The sequence below is a fragment of the Callospermophilus lateralis genome, chromosome 17 (assembly GCF_048772815.1).
Source record: "Callospermophilus lateralis isolate mCalLat2 chromosome 17, mCalLat2.hap1, whole genome shotgun sequence".
Classification (NCBI taxonomy): domain Eukaryota; kingdom Metazoa; phylum Chordata; class Mammalia; order Rodentia; family Sciuridae; genus Callospermophilus; species Callospermophilus lateralis.
This window is the reverse complement of record NC_135321.1, coordinates 66,251,319-66,270,469: the sequence shown is the minus strand read 5'-3', so window position 1 is coordinate 66,270,469 and position 19,151 is coordinate 66,251,319. Positions and strand designations below refer to the sequence as shown.

At 52.0% G+C, this 19,151-nt stretch overlaps 1 protein-coding gene across 1 annotated transcript in view; it reads left to right on the top strand.

The window, feature by feature from the left end:
* Positions 1 to 19,151, top strand: part of Piezo2 (piezo type mechanosensitive ion channel component 2) — a 272,462-nt gene that overhangs the window by 188,187 nt on the left and 65,124 nt on the right. Inside the window, exons 19-28 of the mRNA XM_077105628.1 lie at positions 3,301 to 3,333; positions 3,645 to 3,862; positions 6,064 to 6,224; positions 9,339 to 9,515; positions 9,797 to 9,922; positions 11,298 to 11,498; positions 12,244 to 12,448; positions 12,535 to 12,636; positions 13,587 to 13,752; positions 17,909 to 18,152. Of these exons, the coding sequence (XP_076961743.1) occupies positions 3,301 to 3,333; positions 3,645 to 3,862; positions 6,064 to 6,224; positions 9,339 to 9,515; positions 9,797 to 9,922; positions 11,298 to 11,498; positions 12,244 to 12,448; positions 12,535 to 12,636; positions 13,587 to 13,752; positions 17,909 to 18,152 (1,633 nt within the window). The remainder of the gene's footprint in view (positions 1 to 3,300; positions 3,334 to 3,644; positions 3,863 to 6,063; positions 6,225 to 9,338; positions 9,516 to 9,796; positions 9,923 to 11,297; positions 11,499 to 12,243; positions 12,449 to 12,534; positions 12,637 to 13,586; positions 13,753 to 17,908; positions 18,153 to 19,151) is intronic.

Genomic DNA, 19,151 nt, shown 5'->3' with positions numbered 1-19,151 from the left:
CCAGCACACACTTAGGATGAAATGATGTAGGCACAGATAAGGAAGCAAGCCCTGAGGATGGACAGGAACGCATGCATGGACAGACTGACAGGTCCCTTGGCTTTCCTGACACAACAACAGAGAACCACAAGTATTGAGAGCTCACAACCTGAATCATAATAAAGCAAGGAAACAAAATATCTGTAAAAATAAAGAAAACTCTAAGGAGATAGAATGAACTCTTTGTGTGGAAGAAACACAAAGCATTTGATTTAAAGAGGTAGAGAAGGGAGCTTCTGAAAATCCCATGAGCTTTCACTGTGTCCCTTTGGAGTCCCAAAGGAAAAATCCTTCATCTGATCATCAAATAATTTGCACAAGATGATCAGTAAAAAAAATCGCAAGTGTTGTAAGTTCTGTGGCATGAAGTTCCAGGGACTGTGTCTTCATGAGAGTGTGCCTTTTACTATAGTTTTTGAAAAAGTCGAGATCTTCTTTTTTTATTTGCTAGAGGAACAAAACGACTGATTTGTGGCACCCAGTCTTTTCAGAAGGATGAGGATGACCTTTGGCTCCAGCAAACTGCAGCTGACTGAGCCTCTGAGGTGGGTGTCTGCAGCCCAGCCCTCGGCTCCCCAGTCCTCGCTGCACGCACAGCAAAGTTGTACACAGAGCAGAGTGCACGAGGCCAGGGAGTGCTTGGAGACAGGTTCCCAGGGAGAAATCCTAGCTGGTTTTCTTCTGAATGGCCTTTTTGGCATACCCGAGTTCTGTGAAGGAACGTGCCGACGACAGAACTGCCGCCGTTCGCAGGTGCATCTTTCCTGTCCTGGTTGATGAGGCTCGGCTAGGCGCACTTTGAATTCTGCCTTTTTATCAGGACAGACTTATGGTTGTGAAACCGAATGTATGAAATCTGCCTGTAGAAGATGGTTCCTTGCTTTAAAATCCTTCCTGTATGTGTAAGCAGTGTGTTCAGCACTTATGGAAACTGCTTTAATTTTCCAAAAATTCTGTGAAGCAGACACAGTCATTTCCACTTTACGGACCTGAAGACTGAGACTTGAGAGACAGGCTAAGTAGTTTTGCAGTGTCACCTGACTCGTAAGTCATCTGATTGGGGCTTGATCCCATGTCTTCCTTATTCTGAAACTCATGCTTTAAATATCTTTCTCTGTTGCCTCCAAACAATGTTTATGATAAAGATAAAGAAAAAAGGAAAGAATAAAGAAAGGATTTGCAGCAGCTTATTTTTTAAATGGCATGTTCCCTAGCGCATTAAAAACACCTTGATCCACACATACCGATGCCCACCTCTGTCCACAAGTGTGCCATGCCCCATGCAGCCCGGGCCATTGCTCAGATGGCTCCAAATGGCAGCTGGTACATGGGTCCCCTCTGTTCTGTTCTGCAAGCCATTGCAAACCCAGAGGCTAGGTTGCCTGGGGAGTGGGGCTTGGTGTCATACTCCCTGTTTCCTCATAAGGTCAGGTTGCCCCAGGTCTCCTCTGTCCTCAGTTCTGTCCAGTCCCAGACCTTATGCAAACTACCACCAGTTTCCAGAAGCAGGTCTCGTAGATGATGGTGTCTCCAAGGGCTGCTCCCGATAGGCTCACCCCAGTGTCTCCCTCGACTCCGTTGCTCAGCCGTCCGTACTCAGTGTTGACTGCCTGTGGTGTGGTGGTCTGGGCACGTTGTTGATTGAGGATGTTGGCTATGTAGCCATAGAAGCAGCTGTAGGACGGCCTGATGGCTGGGGTCTCACTCCAGGGTTAGAAAGGCATCTGCTCATCAGTTTACAATGGTGGCAGGCATCTGATACACCCAGCGGGGCACACGTCCCCTCTAACCACCATCAAGTTCCTCGTTATAGTAAGAGGTGTCTTCCCAATGCAGAAGAAAGCAAGTACATGGGGACACGGGCACTCTCCTTGGGGCCACTGCTTCCACACCCAAGCACGTTCAAAACACAGAACTGTCGAGCTGGGGCAGCAGTGTGCACCCAGAGGTTCCAAGTGCTACACTGGTGTCAAAGAAATGGAGTTGCAGTTCCAAGAGTAGTGAACTTTCCAGAAGTCGAAGGGGTCAGTTAGTGGCTTAAGAAGATCTGGGAGCGGCATGTGGGCAGAGTTCCTGCTCCCAGAGTGGAGCCCCGCCCCAGGCTCCTTGGGCATAGGTGATCGGCTTGCTTCTGGCATATCGTCATGATATGCTTGACCCCACTGGGAAAGCGATGCTTTTGAGTGATGACTTTCTTGAAAGACTAAGAACAATGCCGACTCGTTACAAGTGGCTCCCCAAAATGACAGGCATGCTTTCAAATATGAAACTGTGGCTTGAAAACAGCTTAAGACTTTAGCCATCTGAATCAATTTATTTTTATAGAAAATTTACTGAATTTCAGAAAGGCTAAATAATTTTTTTCAGAGTGTACAATTATGTGGGTAAAGCTTTTTAAATTGTCTGTTATGTGTTATGATCAGGCTGAAATTCATGCATTAATTATTGCAAATGAAGATCATTATGATTTCCACTAGGCTTTTCCCTAGGATGGACTGTATTGTCCACAAGGGGGTGGGCTCTTTAAGGCATCCATTTGAATATGAATACACATTATGCTTTTTAAAAAAGAGCAGGAAGTCAGGCACCATGGCACAGACCTGTAGTCCAGCCACTCAGGAAGCTGAGGCAGGAGGCACACTGGAACCCAGGAGTTCAGGGACATCCTGGGCAACAGAGAGACTCCGTGTCGAGAACACAGAACACAAGGCAGGTGTGTCCACTGTGGAATCAGCCACAGTGCCCAGGTGGCTGGAAGCTCCCTGCCTTCCTCCCCCTGCCCAGCTGCCCATGCACAGCTTATGTCTGCAACCCTCAGGCTGAGCAATGCAGACCCCGGAACTCCTGAAAGCATTTGAAGCACGTGGCTTCAGACGCTGGTGGAGTGGGCTCATCCCTGCCAAGGTGCACTGAGCACACGTCCTGTAAGAGGTGGAGAAAACTAACCTAACCTGTCACTGACGTGGTTCCTGCAAGATGGTCGGTTGAGTTGCTCAGAGAGCAGGGTACACTCTGCCTTAGTGGTCTACACGGACCCTCCTTTACAGACCTGACCACTCTCGGGTCAGTTGCCAAGCCCAGGTCCCTAGCGAGAGCTCGCTGCCCACGCAGCCTGAATGCACCTGGCCTCAGGCCGCAGCTGCCCAGCGCTCAGGAATGCAATGCGGGTGAAATGTGGCATGACGTGTGATCTCTGACTTCCTTATAACTCCTCTGTTCTCATCTCCTTTTTTTCCTTTCTATTTCAATTACTCTGAGCAGCATCAAGAAAAAATTACCAATCCACCAAAATGAGTAAGTCCCCCTGTGAGGCCATGAAATGCTCGCTCCCACGACACATTTCATGCCTCTTCGTCCTAAACTCTGACCATTTGCTCCTCTGGGAACAATGTCAAGTTTAGGTGTCGATAGCTCTCATTCCTGACCAACCACCAGAACTGAATAAGAAAGGCTAACCTAGGCCAACCAGTGGCAAGATGCAGGCACCACATTGCCAGGCCTCTGCTCATGCACCGACTCTCCCGTGGGCCTCTCTTTGACTTGCCCCTCACTCACACCGGCCCTGCACGCCTTCCTCTCCTGACGCAGCTGCTCTCTGCCCACAGATTGGCCCACCCCGAGGGAAGCCTCCCAGACCTCGCCATGATGCACCTGACGGCCAGCCTGGAGAGGCCCGAGGGGAAGAAACTGGCCGAGCCCGGGGACGAGAAGACAGAGGGCAGCCCTGGAAAGGCTGAGAAGGGCGAGCTTGGGGAGGGCAGCGAGGAGCCCGAGGAGGGAGAAGACGAAGAGGAGGAGTCGGAGGAGGAGGAAGAAATGTCAGGTAACGGCTGCCAGCAGCTGCTCGGACCAGGGGACGAGCACTGACCCCACAGCTCAGTGTGACCCGCTCTGGAGATTGAAAGTTGAAGATTTCATTTTGGGGGGTTGCTGTAGTGGTAATATCCTGTTCCAGTAATTTCTTTTTAATCTCACTGAATTGAAGAATGCTAAGGGCCAGCTGTGGACGCCTGAGCCACAAGCGGAGCTTCTGTTGAGGGCAGGAGGGGTGTGTCTGCTATGGCTCAGGCAGAACAGCTCCCTGCCCAGGGCCTCCGGAGTCCTGGACATTGCCTTTGCAGACAAGCCCCCAGGGAAATCATTCCGAGGATTCCCATTAAGAATGTATTTCTAGTTCTGCTGTCATGCTCAAGACGTGAGGGACAGAGAAGGTGAGAAGCACCCACTCACAAGCCCACCCCCAGAGGTGCGTCCGCCACCTTCATTACTCTGGAGTCCTCCCTCTTTCCCTGCTTTTTGTCCTAGACTTGAAAACGCTGTTTTAACAGGGGATGGTGAGAATCGAATGGCCATGGGCTCAGAAAATGTTTTCCCACAGAAACATACAAGGCTGAGAGCTCGGCCTGTGCAGCAGTGCCCAGAGAGCGCTGGGGACCCCAGAGCACCGAGCTTTGAGGGTGGTATGCTGTGCTGGGACAGTAGAATATTGCTTTTGTCCTTGCTGGTCAACTCTGCTTTACAAAAAGGGACAGGCATTGTGGCGCACACCTGTAATATCAGCAAGTCAGGAGACTGAGGCAGGAGGATGCAAGTTCAAGGCCAGCCTCAGCAACTTGGCAAGACTAGCTCTAAATAAAAAATAGGAAGAGCTGGGAATGTAGTCCAGAAGTGCAACACCCCTGGGCTCAATCCCTGGTACCATCATAAATAAATAAGCAGCATGAGAAAGAAGATCCCTCTCAAAAGTAAATGCCCCCCAAAAGCTGGTCCCCTTCCCCACTCAGCACAGGAGACCCACAGTGGGGACCAGAGAGGCTCAGTCCTTTCTTGAGCCATGTCCTGAGCCACACACACCCTTAGTGCAGAGGGAAATCCCAGCTCCTCCAGAGCAGGCCTGAGGACCCAAGCTCCAAGCTGGGATTGAGCTTTACTGATGGATCTCACCAAAAGTCAAACTTGCTTTGTGCCTCCACGCCCTCATGCTGTCCACTCCTCCAGATCATGTCCACTTACTACTCAGACCTTCCTACTGACCACCATCTGAGTTACCCTGTACATTAAGCATGTTCCACAGGGATGAAACCTCACTTAACTGTCCCAGGACAGACACCGTCCCAACTCCCCGTGTCAGGTGAGGGCCCATCCTCTGCTTTGACAGTGGCCTTGGTACAAACATGACAATGTAATGTGTGACATAAATGTGACAATACAAGACAGTCCTGTGGTGGCTTTCAGTACAGTCCTCTGGACAGCAGCGGGACCCCTGGGTTGTGCACAGCTGGCAAGAACGCAATGACTGATTTGGCTGATCACAGCACAGGATTTCCGCCAAACCGTGGAGTGGCTGGTCCTGATCCTGGGTTTGCTGTTCCTTCTGGTGAGGAGCGGCTGGTCCTGCTGGGGCAGACCTTTGACCTGTTCTTCCAGGGAGAATGGACGGTTTTATCTGCTCATTTATAAGTTGCTTATGGAAGCACCATTTTGACAAAACAAAACTGTAACTTACAGGTAGCTCAGGTCACCTCAAATCCTCAGCTTACAACTTAACCTTAAGAGTAACTAAGGCTGCCAGGCACGGTGGTGAATGCTTGTAATCTCAGCGACTCGGGAGGCTAAGGCAGGAGGGTCCTGAGTTCAAGGACAGCCTCAGCAACCTAGTGAGGCCCTGTGCAACTAATCGAGACCCTGTGTCTAAAGGAAATATAAAAAGGGCTGGGGATGTGGCTCTGTGGTTGAGGCTGGGTTCAATCCCCAGTACCCAAGAGAGACACACAGAGTAAATAAGGTCAAAATTCTTCTCTACACCCACTTAGTTAGAAGGTGGATAAGGCAGCATCATCCCCAGAATCCTAGGTTAGGACATCTGTGTGGTCAACATGCCTGGGGGCTCCTGGACCACCCCTGCTCCACCCTTGGCAGTTCTTAGAACTCATCCCCTGTGATGACTTCACAGCTCCTTGTCCTCACCTGGAGGTCACAGATACCCTTGGTTAATAACAAAGGCCGCCTTGCTCTGTCCTGCAGACCTGCGGAACAAGTGGCACCTGGTGATCGACCGCCTCACGGTGCTCTTCTTGAAGTCCCTGGAGCACTTTCACAAGCTGCAGGTGTTCACCTGGTGGATCCTGGAGCTGCACATCATCAAGATCGTGTCCTCCTACATCATCTGGGTTTCTGTGAAAGAGGTGAGTGAACGTTGCTGGAGCGTCACATCAAACGGTCACAGGGGTCTCACATTCCTTGTCCAGCTGTCCACCATATTTTTAACTGGTGTCCACTACATTAGGGATCTGGCTCTGAAAGGATGCCTTTGACATGCAGAACACCCCACTCAGTGGCCCTGAGGAGGGGGAAGCCACAGAGAGAAGGGCCAGGGCTTAGTTTCCAGTTGACTGGTCACAGTCCCAGGGCTGCTTGTTTTCGCCTGTTTTTTTGTTGCCGAGTGTGAGAGTGGGCTGCTCTTCTACATGTGGGACTCTGCCTCCCTCAGTTCTCTCTGAGGAAAACGATATCATTTAGGCTCATGTTATTGGTTCTGAAGTAAAATCCTTCATAGAGCGCACCTTGTTGGTTGTTGAATTTTTGGAGACGAGTTGCACTTTCCAACTGCACGCTTCTCCTGCCCTCCGTTTGGTGTCCATACAGAAGAGTCACTGTTCCACCGACAGTCATTTCCTATTGACGGTGGACAAACTGGCTCTCCTTGCATTTATTCAACAAATACTTTTTGCATACTTCTAATTTCCCTGGAGTGTTTTTGAGTTGGTTAGAATTCAATTTGTCCTCTAAAAATTAAGTCAGGGACCTCCACTTATAATCCTTGAAAAGCTAAACCACAGGGAAAGCCGATGACCACAACACTGGTGGTCATGTGCAGGTCACTAAGGGTGGGACTTGATCTGAGTTGCGGGATCTGACCCAGAACTTCCTGTGTGCTCCTGGACCAGCTGCCAGCTGCAGGCCACGCCCCTCCAATCCCTGTCTCAACTCAGCGCTCTCCCTGGACTCCAGACTCTCATGCTCACAGGGCAGCTGGATGCGGCTCGTTTTTTTGTGCCCCCGAAGCCCCTTCCATGAATGTCCCTGAAACCGAGCTCACCCTGCACCTCATTCCTTCTTCAGTGACTCCAGCCGATTTCTGCTTCCCCCTCCCTTTTCTGCATCCCGTGGGCCTCCCATCCTGCAGCCAGATGGTCTTCCCAGAGTGTGACTAGCACCCTGGCAGTGCTCTGTACCAGACCTTGGCCTGGCTCACTCCCATCATTTACCATCGCCTGGTCATGTCCCCTGCCCTCGGGCCTGGGCCACTTCAACGTTGCCCTTCTGGGTGCCCCAGGGCACCTGATGGAAGGCTTCAGGTCTCACTTCCCTGGCAGAGAGCCACTTGGTGCTTCCGGGTTGTGCCAGCCACACTCTCCTGCACCTGGGGGGCCCTGTACCTGGGACCCCTCTGCCCACACCTGCTTACGCTTCCCAGTGGGGGCCGACTCCTCCGGGGCCGTCTCCCCACCTGGGTTAGCTGCCTCTGCCTGTGCTCCTGTATCGCCCGGCCAGCCTGGCACAGCCTCAGCAAGCTGCACTGCCCCAGCTCCATATGGATTTCCCACTGCTTCCTGTGCTTCTCCAGGGCAGGAAGCTCCATGGGAAGTGTAACCTTGAACCTGGGTAGGATTTGTTAAGATCCCTCCTTCTCTTTACCCAGCACCAGAATATCAAAAGTTCTGTGTAAATCGTTTGTCCTGTTTTATCCTCAATGCCTCCAGTGCATATTTAAAGAAATAGCAAAGAGACTTCATTTCCCAGTGTTGTGTGAGCCACACTCTCCTGTGCCTGGGGGGCCCTGTGTCTATCTTTAATAGATATCTCTAATAGGATTTGCTTTTTAACATCCAAATTGACAGGGGCCTTTCTGACCACCAAGGGAGGGCGGGGGTGTCAGTTAGCTAATCAAAATACTTTGATAAGATGTCGTATTTAGTATGTTATGAGCCACTTCCTGGTTTACAGAGCACTTCCACAGGACAATTTCTTTCATCCTCAATCAATTCTGTAAGGCAGCCCTTCCTAGTTCAGTATTTTTACTCTGAGTGCAGAGAGAGGCCCCTGGCCTTGGACAGTGGAAATAGTTAAGTACAAGAATAGCTGGGGACAACATGCGGAATCGTCAACACTGTGATGTAGTCTTCACGCGTCACTTTATGGTTTTGTCAGCCGACTAGGTAGAGTGCCCTCCCCGGCTCATAGAGCTCAGCACTCTGTGCATGTTCGCTTTACCAGCGGTATGCATGCTGCCGTTTTCACCTAATGACATGAAACATCCCAGCACGTTATTTGAATGCTATCCAGCATAGATGCGTGTGGCCCATGGCTGAATAGGATGGTGATGCTCCTATTCTGTTCCCAGAGAGTTGCTAAAAGTGGGGACGATGCTCTGAGAGGAAAACTCGCTGGCGCCCAAGGTCCGCGTGTTCATGTGGAACTCATGTCCTCCCCAACACTGACCCCCTTTTAGCACTTCCTATCGTCATGTGGGCTCCCGAGAAGAACCCAGGAGTCTTATTTCACACTCCCTTCCCTGAAGCCCCCCAGCCCACCACCACCATGCCACCAACCATCAAACCCAGTTAACTCTATTTCCCATGGTGAATCCATGGCCCCTTTCCTCCTGGGTGACTGCAGCAGCAGGAGAGCTGGTCTCTGGCCTCTTGTCTAATGCCCATCACGAGCCCTCCATCCCTCACTTACATTTCTCTAAATAAGATGCCGGATGAGCTTCAGATTCCCCAGCGTGATGCCCTCCAGGGAGTGGTGTGGCTGTTTCCTGCAGGATGGGCCACGTGCCATTACACAGTTCTGAAAGGATCCCCAACCCTTGGCTCATGGTGGCTCCTCATCCTCCCCACGCTCCCTGTATCTCACACTGCTGACTCCGAGCTCCTGGTTGTCGGTGGTTACCTGCCCCACCATGCTCCTCCACTCCTCCTCAGCTTCCCAGCCTGGCTCGGCGATTCCCGCATCTCCACCCTGGAGCCAGGACACCTCAGGCAGGAGCCTGTTCACATCTTCAGCTCAGCCATCATTGCCCTACACAGGCATCACCTTGTTCCATGTCTGTCTTCTACAGAAGACACAGTGTCCTTGGGCCCCGGGCTCACTCCCCTAGTGCCCAGCACAGAGGCAGTGCCTTGCACGAGCTCAGACCTCAACCCCCCTTGCAGGTCAGAGGTCGGGTCATTGTGCTTGTGGATGTCACGCCATGTTGTGTGTTCCTGTCTCCATTTCTGATTCCATGTCTGCAGGTGTCTCTGTTCAACTATGTGTTTTTGATTTCTTGGGCTTTCGCTCTGCCTTACGCCAAGCTCCGCCGTGTGGCTTCCAGCATCTGCACCGTCTGGACCTGTGTGATCATCGTCTGCAAGATGCTGTACCAGCTGCAAACCATCAAGCCCGAGAGCTTCTCTGTTAACTGCTCCTTGGTGAGCCAGGGGGAGGGGTCCCACTGCTCTTCAGGGAAGCAAGGCGGTTGGAGGGCCAGCTGCCACACGCTCATTCTGTCCAGCCTTGAGTCACCCCATCCAGGCCCTGTCTGTCCTGCCCTCTGTGCTGGACCTCTGCCTCCCTCCAGCGGGGACCTCCCCCTCACACTGGGCCTTTCCTTCCCTATCCCACCCCTGTCCCTTTGGTCCAAGCTGAAGGAGGACACCTGAACTCACCCAATCTGGAGAGCCATTTTTCACTCCATTTTTATTCTTTTCAGCCCAATGAAAACCAAACCAACATACCCCTGCAGGACCTGAACAAGTCCCTCCTCTACAGTGCGCCTATTGACCCCACTGAGTGGGTGGGCCTGAGGAAGTCTTCTCCCTTGCTTGTCTACCTGAGGGTAAGGGCACTTTTGTTCCTACTTAGAGCTCAGCACAGTTTGGAATCCTTCCCCTTGAGACCGTTAGTATTCCATTAGATATAACCTCCTCTTCTCATGTGGCATTTGGAATCATGCTTGCAACAAATTCCTGTGACAGATCATTATTGCACCAAAGAGAAGCTGGCCAGCAGTCTGAGCTTGACTGAATACAGTGTGCTGCGTACATGCACCAAGTGCCTTGTCACTTTCCAAGAGCAAGGTCACTGGGTTCTCAGAACTGAAACATGTCCAAAATACATTGTCCAATTTTAAAAAAGCAAGTCTTAAAACACTGTGCAAAGAAAAATATGGGATAAAATATATCAAATTGTCAATAGTGATAATTTCTGAGAAGGAGATGTTATTTTACAAGAAACTTTTGCTGTCTAAATTATGTTTCTCCTTATAATAATTATTATTTACCAGGAATTGAACCTAGGGTGCTTAACCTCTGTGCCATATCCCTAGACCTTTTTATTTTGAGACTGGGTCTCACTCAGTTGCTGAGGCTGACTTTGAACTTTTGATCCTCCTGCTTCAGTCTCCCAAGCCACTGGGATTATAGGCATGTGCCACCACCCCCAGGTGTTTCCCTGTAATTTTTAATAAAGACCATTTACTACGTTTAGAAGGAATAAAGCATTACCTTTACAAAAAAAGAACTTCAGTTGCAAAGAGATGAAAACATTATACCTTCCATGCTTCACATTTTACTTGGTGGATAATGTAAGCAGTCCTGTCTGTGCTGCATGGACAGGGCCCTTAGAAGTAAGACCTTTCTGCTCCAGGTCTGGACCTCAAAGGCCCTAGACCTCTGTCTTCTGTGAGTAGCTGCAAGTTTTCCTAATACAGTAGATACCTTTGGGAATGGTCTCAGCCCCCAGTGTCTGTGAAAGGGATAAGACAAATCGATACTTGAAAAGGGTGGTGGTTAGAGCAGTGTGGGGACCCACGTGGGCTCTTCTCACCACTCCTGTTGTTTTCACACTACTGCTCCATTGTGAGCATGCTTCTCAACTCACTGCCCACTCCGGCCAGATGTCGGAGGTGGTAAAGGTGTCCCCTGTGGCTGGGGCAGTGTGTTTCCCAGGATGTGTCTGCACCGTTGGCCCCTCTGGTTGCCAGCAACCCCCGGGGCCAGGTAACCCCAGTGTGGAGTGCTTCTTCAGGACCAGGAGCACAGCCTCAGCCTCACGTCCAGAGATTCTGAGTCCTGTTGCTATGGAGATTAGCCCCATTTCCACAATGGAGACAACACCATAGTAAATAAGACGACAGAATGAGCCTTGATTCAAGATGAAACTCATAAAGCCCTTGGCAAACACAGCTGTATGTTCTTGCTTATTCTTCGTAGAATAACCTCCTGATGTTGGCCATTCTGGCCTTCGAAGTTACCATTTACCGCCATCAGGAGTACTATCGGGGTCGAAACAACCTTACTGCCCCTGTGTCCAAAACTATCTTTCATGACATCACAAGAATGCATCTGGATGATGGACTTATTAACTGTGCCAAATATTTCATAAACTACTTCTTCTACAAGTTTGGCCTGGAGGTGAGTTTTCTTGCCAATGTGTTTTACTTCTCTTTACACAAACATATAAATAGCTACCTCAGGCCAGTTGGCCACTGGGCTATTCTGCACTCCAGCCCATGCAGACTGGCTCCTCAGGGTCCACAGAGACAGCTGCTATTGATGCAGTGGCATTTTCCAAGTCTGGGGCCCAATGCCCCTTACTCTGCAGCCAGGCACTTGGACTCTTGGGATCTCAAGAACCATCTGGGTGCATGAACATCCGTTGTTTTATTAGTTCTTCTCCCGCCAGCTTTGTGCTAGGGTTGGAACCCAGGACCTGTATGTTCTGGGCAAGGGCTCTACCCTTTAGTCACAGTCTAGCCCTCACATTAGTTACTTATAAAGAGTAAAATATTCTCAACCATCTTTGCTTTCGAGCATTCAGAGTATAACCTGCAGCTCCAGGGAGCTGTTTTAACCTGAAGTTGTGCTGGTAGTTCCTGCCCTTTATTTAATAGGATGAATTTGCAGGGGTGCTGTGTCTTGAAGTCATTACTGCTGCCTGCCTGCGTCCTCTCCAGTTTGAAGTGGGTCTCATGACAGTGACTCAGTCAGGTGCTCCTTTGGAGGTAACCTGTGGATCTGCCTTCAGGCTAAAAGGCTTTCAAAAGAGCAAGATGCGGGCACCCATGCAGGGCCATCCAGGCTGCGCAGGTGTGGCTCCTGATGTGCTCCCCTTCCCTGCAAACCCCATGTGTTTTCACCTCTTGTCACCCTTACGCAGACCTGTTTCCTAATGTCAGTGAACGTGATCGGCCAGCGAATGGATTTCTACGCCATGATTCACGCCTGCTGGCTCATTGCTGTCCTGTACCGACGCAGAAGAAAGGCCATCGCGGAGGTCTGGCCCAAGTACTGCTGCTTCCTGGCCTGCATCATCACCTTCCAGTACTTCATCTGCATTGGCATCCCGCCTGCCCCCTGCCGAGGTGAGGGCACTCCCCAGGCGGCTTCACCCAAGGGCACTCCACAGACCAGTGCAAGAGACTGATTCTGCCTGTGGCCCTCTCTGCAGATTACCCATGGAGGTTCAAGGGTGCCGACTTCAACGACAACATCATCAAGTGGCTGTACTTCCCGGATTTCATCGTGCGGCCCAACCCAGTGTTTCTCGTCTGTGAGTGCTTATGCCACAGGGCCCTGAGACATCAGCAGCTGGGTTTACATTGGCTCCTTAGTCCTTGCAGGGTGCCCCAGGATAGCTGGTCTTCTGCTGGACCTTATAACCCTATCACCAGTCAGGAATGGCTCTTCCTTGCTCTGTTTCGTTTGCAAAATTAACAAGTCAACATTGGAGGCTCTGTGTTCACTCGAGCCCTCTCACCCCCAGACACCCTCACATACCTGCACGCCTGCCTTTCACAAGACAGATCAGAGAGGGAGCCTGTGGCCGGGAAGGGTTCCCAGCTGCCACCACAGACAGACCCAAATGGAGCAGGGCTGTGACTATGAGGAGGATACCTACCTCCCAGACTTGGGGTCACTGGGTACCTTGTCAAGCCATCTCATGGGCTGGTGAGCCCAGGGCTAGAGACGCCACGCCACCCAGGATGGCAGGGAGTGGCTCCGGAGTGGCAGCTGCCCCCATATACTCAGGTTTAAAATGAGGGGCTCAGCAGGGCTGCAGCCTGCCAGGCTCACATCCCCTCTGCCCACACTCTCTCTGCCTTCCCCGTCTCTCTGGTGCCTGGCTGGGAATGGCCTTGCGTTACAAATGCAGAGAGAGGACAAGACCAAATAGAACAGGATGTCTGCACCCACAGCAGGTGAGGAGGTCAGCAGGGCAACAGCTCCAGCTGCCTGGACACGGGCGGAGACCCAGGCCAGGAAGGACACTCCCTAGCCCAGCACCCTCCCTGCCCACCGTGCAGGTGAAACTCAGACCGCCCGGGCAGCCCTGTGGGCCTGCCCTCACCCAGCTCCCCATGCTGCAGATGCCCTTGGCCTGGCTTTGGGGTCCAGGATGGCTTTTACTGAGCACTTTGGGGCCCGGCTCACTCGGGGGTGACTGTGCTGCCCAAGGAAGCCCAGAAGAGAGCAGGTGCCAGTGTCGCCCTTGTCCTGCAGACGACTTCATGCTGCTCCTGTGCGCCTCCCTGCAGCGGCAGATCTTTGAGGATGAGAATAAAGCTGCCGTGCGGATCATGGCTGGGGACAACGTGGAGATCTGCATGAACCTGGATGCGGCCTCCTTCAGCCAGCACAACCCTGTGCCAGACTTCATCCACTGCAGGTGAGGCTGTGCGCCACCCAGTAGCTCTGCCCTGGGCACCTCGCGTGGCCCACTCTCCTTTCCTCCCTCTGCTGGGCTGGGGAGGAGATCTGCTGAACTACAGACTCCAAAGCTATGAGTAGGAGCCTCCACACTGAGGCTCCCATCAGTGTTGGCCTCCTTCTGTGGCCTCCGCTTTCCTCCTCGTCTTATGAAGCCAACTCATGTCAATCATACCCTGTAGCAGCTCTCCAGAAAAACCTCCCCACCTCTAGACCCTCACCCCAACTCCCCAGCATCCTCTGCCACCCCTCCTCATCCCATCCCTCTTCCTCATCCCCACCCCTCCTCCTCATCCCCCTCCTCATCCCCTATCACCTCCCTCTCTCCATGCCCCCTCATCCCCACCCCTCCTCCTCATCCCCATCCCCCTACATCCCCCATCCCCTCCTCATCTCCCATCCCCCTCCTCATCCCCATCTCTTCTCCCATGTCCCTCATCCCCCATCCCTCCTTCTCATCCCTATCCCCCCTCATTCCCTATCCCTCTCCTCATCCCCCATCCCCTCCTCATCCCCCATCACCTCCCTCTCCCCCATGCCCCCATCCCCCCTACATCCCCCATCCCCTCCTCATCTCCCATCCCCCTCCTCATCCCCATCTCTTTCCCCATGTCCCTCATCCCCCATCCCTCCTTCTCATCCCTATCCCCCCTCATTCCCTATCCCTCTCCTCATCCCCCATCCCCTCCTCATCCCCCATCACCTCCCTCTCCCCCATGCCCCCCATCCCCCTACATCCCCCATCCCCTCCTCATCTCCCATCCCCCTCATCATCCCCTATCTCTTTCTCATCCCTGTCTCCTCCCCACGTCCCCTCATCCCCATCCCTTCTCCTCATCCTCTATCCCCCCGTATTCCCCATCCACCCTCATCCCCCATTTCCCTCATCCTCCATCCCCCTCATCTCCTCTCCCCATCCCCCCATCCTTCATTCCTTCCTAATCCTCCATCTCCCCTCATTGCCCATCCTCCCTCATCCCCCATCCCCTCCCATCCCCAGTCCCCCTTCATCCCCCTCCCTCCCCACCCCCCTCCCTCCTCCCTGTGGCTCATCCCTCATCCTCACCTGTCCCTCCTCCTCATATCCCTCCCTCCTCTCCATTTTCATACCTCCTGAATCCTTCGTCCCTCCTCCTCGTCTTCGCTCCCCTTCCTCATTGCCATCATCTTCCCCCTTCCTCATCCCTGTCCCTCCTCCTCTTCCCTGTTCTGTCTGCTCATTCTCCGTCCCTCCTCCTTGTCCACATCCCTCCTCACCCTCCGCCCTCCCCGTCCCTGTCCCTCGGCTCCCTCACCTCCTGTGTGTTCTGGGCCCTGAGGAGTGAGGGTCTAGAGCCACCTGTGCTGCTGCTCTCCTCACGCCCTCTTTGTGTCTCGGCCTGGGCTCCCGTTAGAGCCTGTTGTAAGGTGGATATGACTTATTTATTTAACTAGTGCATTTTAGTCACATGTGACGGTGGGGCCCACTTGCACATACTCATGAATGCACAAAGTCCTCCATCCAGTGCCCCCTCACTGTGCCCTCCTCCCTCCCCGTCCCCATCCTTTGCTCCACGGCACCTTTGCTGACCTCCACCATCTTCCCCATCAGGGACACCTGGACCTGGTCTTGAGAGCCGGTTGTCCCCGGGCTATGTTGCTGGCTTTGCTTCTCTCTGGGTCCCTTTGGCCCTGCCTGGCCTCCCCTTCTTGGAGGCACGCCGGCTCAGCCTCCATACCCAGCTCTTTCCACCCTTGAGGGCTTGGAGCCACCCAGGAGCCAGCACAGCTGGTGAGAGGCTGTGGACCAACTGCCTGGCCTTGGAGTCTCACAGGGTGGCAGCTGGCTCCTTCCGTGAGGGGACCAGGGAGGGACTCCTGCGTCACGGCCAGGAGAGTCCTGTTTAAACAGCGTGACCGCCCTCTAACCTGGTGCTGTTACCCCAAGAGCCCACTCTGCCCCCTTCTGAGGGGTGAGTCCCCTTCTCACCTGTTCACTCTTGTGCCCATCCCACCCTATGGTTTTGGCACTACAAGGGATAAGGTCACTTTAAGAGTTATCCTGTGCTTTCAAAGAGCCAGGCTCTGTTCCAGGTGCTTTATGTGTGTGGAGCCATTGCCTCCCAAAGGCCACCTGTGTGCAGGTGATATTACCCCTTTTGCAGATGAGAAGATGGCCAGGGAGAGCTGAGGCACAGGGACCAGAGCACAAGGATCTGGCCCATCAGTCCAGCCCCGCCCCGAGTGTGCTCCGGCTCTGTCAGAAGCTCAGTGCACACTGAGTAAATACCCACAAGCAAATTGGCTTGAAGATGGTCTTTCTGAGTGGCATGCCGTATGAACACTGGTCTCGGGCAGGGTTCCCAGCCTCGCCTCTTCTCTGTGATGTGAGAGAAAAATGGCCCCAGCACACGCCCTTCCCACCCAGCCCAAAGGGAGTAAGTACTTCAGCGCAGCAAAGCCACGCCTAAAGACCAACCCAGGCAGAAGCCTCTACTCATCACTGGTTTTTAAGGCTGAATCTTATTTTTAAAATTAGATTATTTCAAGTTTTTAGATCTGTTTATCTGGAATACCAAAAAGTGACAGGCACACACCCCTATGGTGGGAAGTGAACAGTGACGTCCCGTGGTAGTGACGTAAGGGGCCCAATAGCCTTGTGGGAAGCCTTGAGCAGGTGGTGATATAAGAGGCGCAGTCCTCCTCCAGCCTGCCCTTAGGTTTGAGTGGCTCCACACTTCCTCTCTCTGGGCTCTGACAGGGAACACCCTCTGGACCCTGCCACCTGTCACCAGGACTCAAATCAGTTCTCTCTAGGACCTGGAGGATCCTCATCTGCTGGTGTTTCCTACATTTTCTCCACCAGCTCCGCACTGTGACACCGGGAGGCGCCTGGCCAGGGATGTACCTGTGCAGGCCAGCAGGAGTACTGAATGCCCCACACAGCCCCCACGTGCACTCAGAGTGCCCCATCCCAGGTCCAGGGAAGTCCCCCATATGGGCTTCAGAAGGGCCTGGGAGCTCCAAGTGTCACTGACTCCACCCCAGAGGTCCTGGCTCACTGAGAAACACTGGCTTGTTATCTGCTCTCCTTTGCTTAGAAAGTCAAGGAGGGTGGAATATATTTTAGATTAAAAAAAAAATTCACAAAAACATTTTAAGTGTTTTACTCTGCAAAACATAAAGGCTAAAAGTTCACACATCTGAAAAAAAATGCTCCTTCCCTAATAACACTGGACAGGTCAAGTGCAGTTCATGTTTTATTAAGAGATGGTTTATTGACACCCTGCAAAATAACAACCCGTTAATCAAAGAACTAATCCAGAACTCGTTTTGCTTTGCTTCTCCCCAAATCTGGGTAGAGAAGCATCCAAAGCAAAACCACCCAAGACCAAAAGTTGTGACCAAACAATCATGGGTGGCCTCAGCCTGCGGGGAGTGTTCCTGTCAGCTATGACTCTGGCAGCGGCTATTGTCACAAGAAGACCGAGGCACGAATCCTGTCTCCCCTTCCATCAAGAAGGCCATCGTGGAGGAACAGGCCCCCCAAAAGGAACCCTGACTCAGCCCGGGACATCCAAAGGCAGAGTGCTAAAAAGCCCAGGGTCCCATCTGGCAGTGTCTGTGTTGTCAGAACTAGTCCCCGTCTCTATGGAGACCTTTCCATTTCTAGTAAAATCTTCGTATGTTTATGGGTTTGTTTCTTCTGCTAATTTCTAGCTCAGAAAAAGGAATGTTCATTTATTTCTTGCCGGCCAGGATATTCTAGCAAGAAATGCTAAGTTTTAGAATTGATTTGGTATCTGCATTACAATTTCTGTTGCCATACCATGATCCATCCCTTCCATGGAAAAACAGAGGCATTTTGAACACCAAGTGGTAGGCTGAGAATGTGTGTGAGAAACGTGACCCACACAATGATGGTGGTAGCAGGTGCACTTACAGGGGGGCTGATTGCAGGAGAGTGCCCCCCACGTAGGCCACGAGAAGGAAAGGTGGAGCCAGAGCCGCTGGTGTGTTCTGAAACGACTCTCGTGGGCAACCCATGGAGCTGAGTTCTTTCCCTTCTCAAACAGAAGCTCCCCGCTCTGTGCCCGTCTGCTCCCTGTTGCCCCGTGTCCTTTGGTTCTTTCCAGATCCTACTTGGACATGTCCAAGGTCATCATCTTCAGCTACCTCTTCTGGTTCGTGCTGACGATCATCTTCATTACTGGGACAACCAGGATCAGCATATTTTGTATGGGTTACCTGGTGGCCTGTTTCTACTTCCTGCTCTTCGGGGGCGATTTGCTACTGAAACCCATCAAGAGCATCCTGCGCTACTGGGATTGGCTGATCGCCTACAACGTTTTTGTGATCACCATGAAGAATATACTGTCGGTAAGTGCCTCCCAACACAGCACAGATGTGGCTTCCACGTGAGAGCGGATCATCACTCAGTGGTTATCAGGAGCCCCGAGCCTCTCATACAGCTCTCAAAAGCCCCAAACAAGACGCTGCCAATTCAGGATCCCAAGGACCATTATGACTGTGCTTTGCCAAATTCAGCAGAACACATTTTGCTCTTTTCCAGGGTTTCAAGGTCACGTGGTGAAAGGGTTGTATTCACTGGAAAAATTCTAGAATGTGTTTTATTAACTTAAGTCCCATCCCTTCTGAGGAACCATCTTATCACTCACAGTACGTGCCTGAAGGGGACTTTGCTGGCTCCACAGGAAGCCGTGAATTGGTTTTGGTGTTTGCAGTACTAGGGATTAAACCCAGGGCTGCTCTACCACTGAGTTCCATTCCCCGCTCTTTCTCTTCTTCTTTTCTTTTAAGACAGATTCTCACTAAGTTAGGGTCCCACTAAGTTGCAGAGGCTGACCTCAAACTTGCAATCCTCCTGCCTCAGCCTCCTGAGTCCCTGCGATTACAGGAGTGCACCAAAATGCCCAGTTTGTTGAAGTTTTTCAGTCATATCATATTCACAAAAATACAACTCTCTTACTCGCAAAGAACTGTAGAGGTGTAAAGTGAAATGAAATTAGCATAGTTCTCGAGAACACTGTGTGGCATGGGGTATAAGGTGAAATGGAGACAGGATGCAAGAAATCCTTGCATGCCAGAGATGGAGAGACCCGGGAGAGAGTGCAGCCTACGGCAGCCTCTCAGTGTCAACATCCGATTAGGGCTTGGCTAAACCATGCGGACCGAGGAACAGCACCCGCTCGCTCTGATGTTGTTACGTAGCTGTGGTCCTGGGCCTAACTGTTCTCCTAACGTGACAGATGGCTCACACTGCCTGCTAGGGATTCCAGAAATCCATCTTTTAGGCCACAAGGATGCCATTTAAGTTACTCAGTGCTGTAGGAAGTTAACCAGCAAACCTTCACGGGC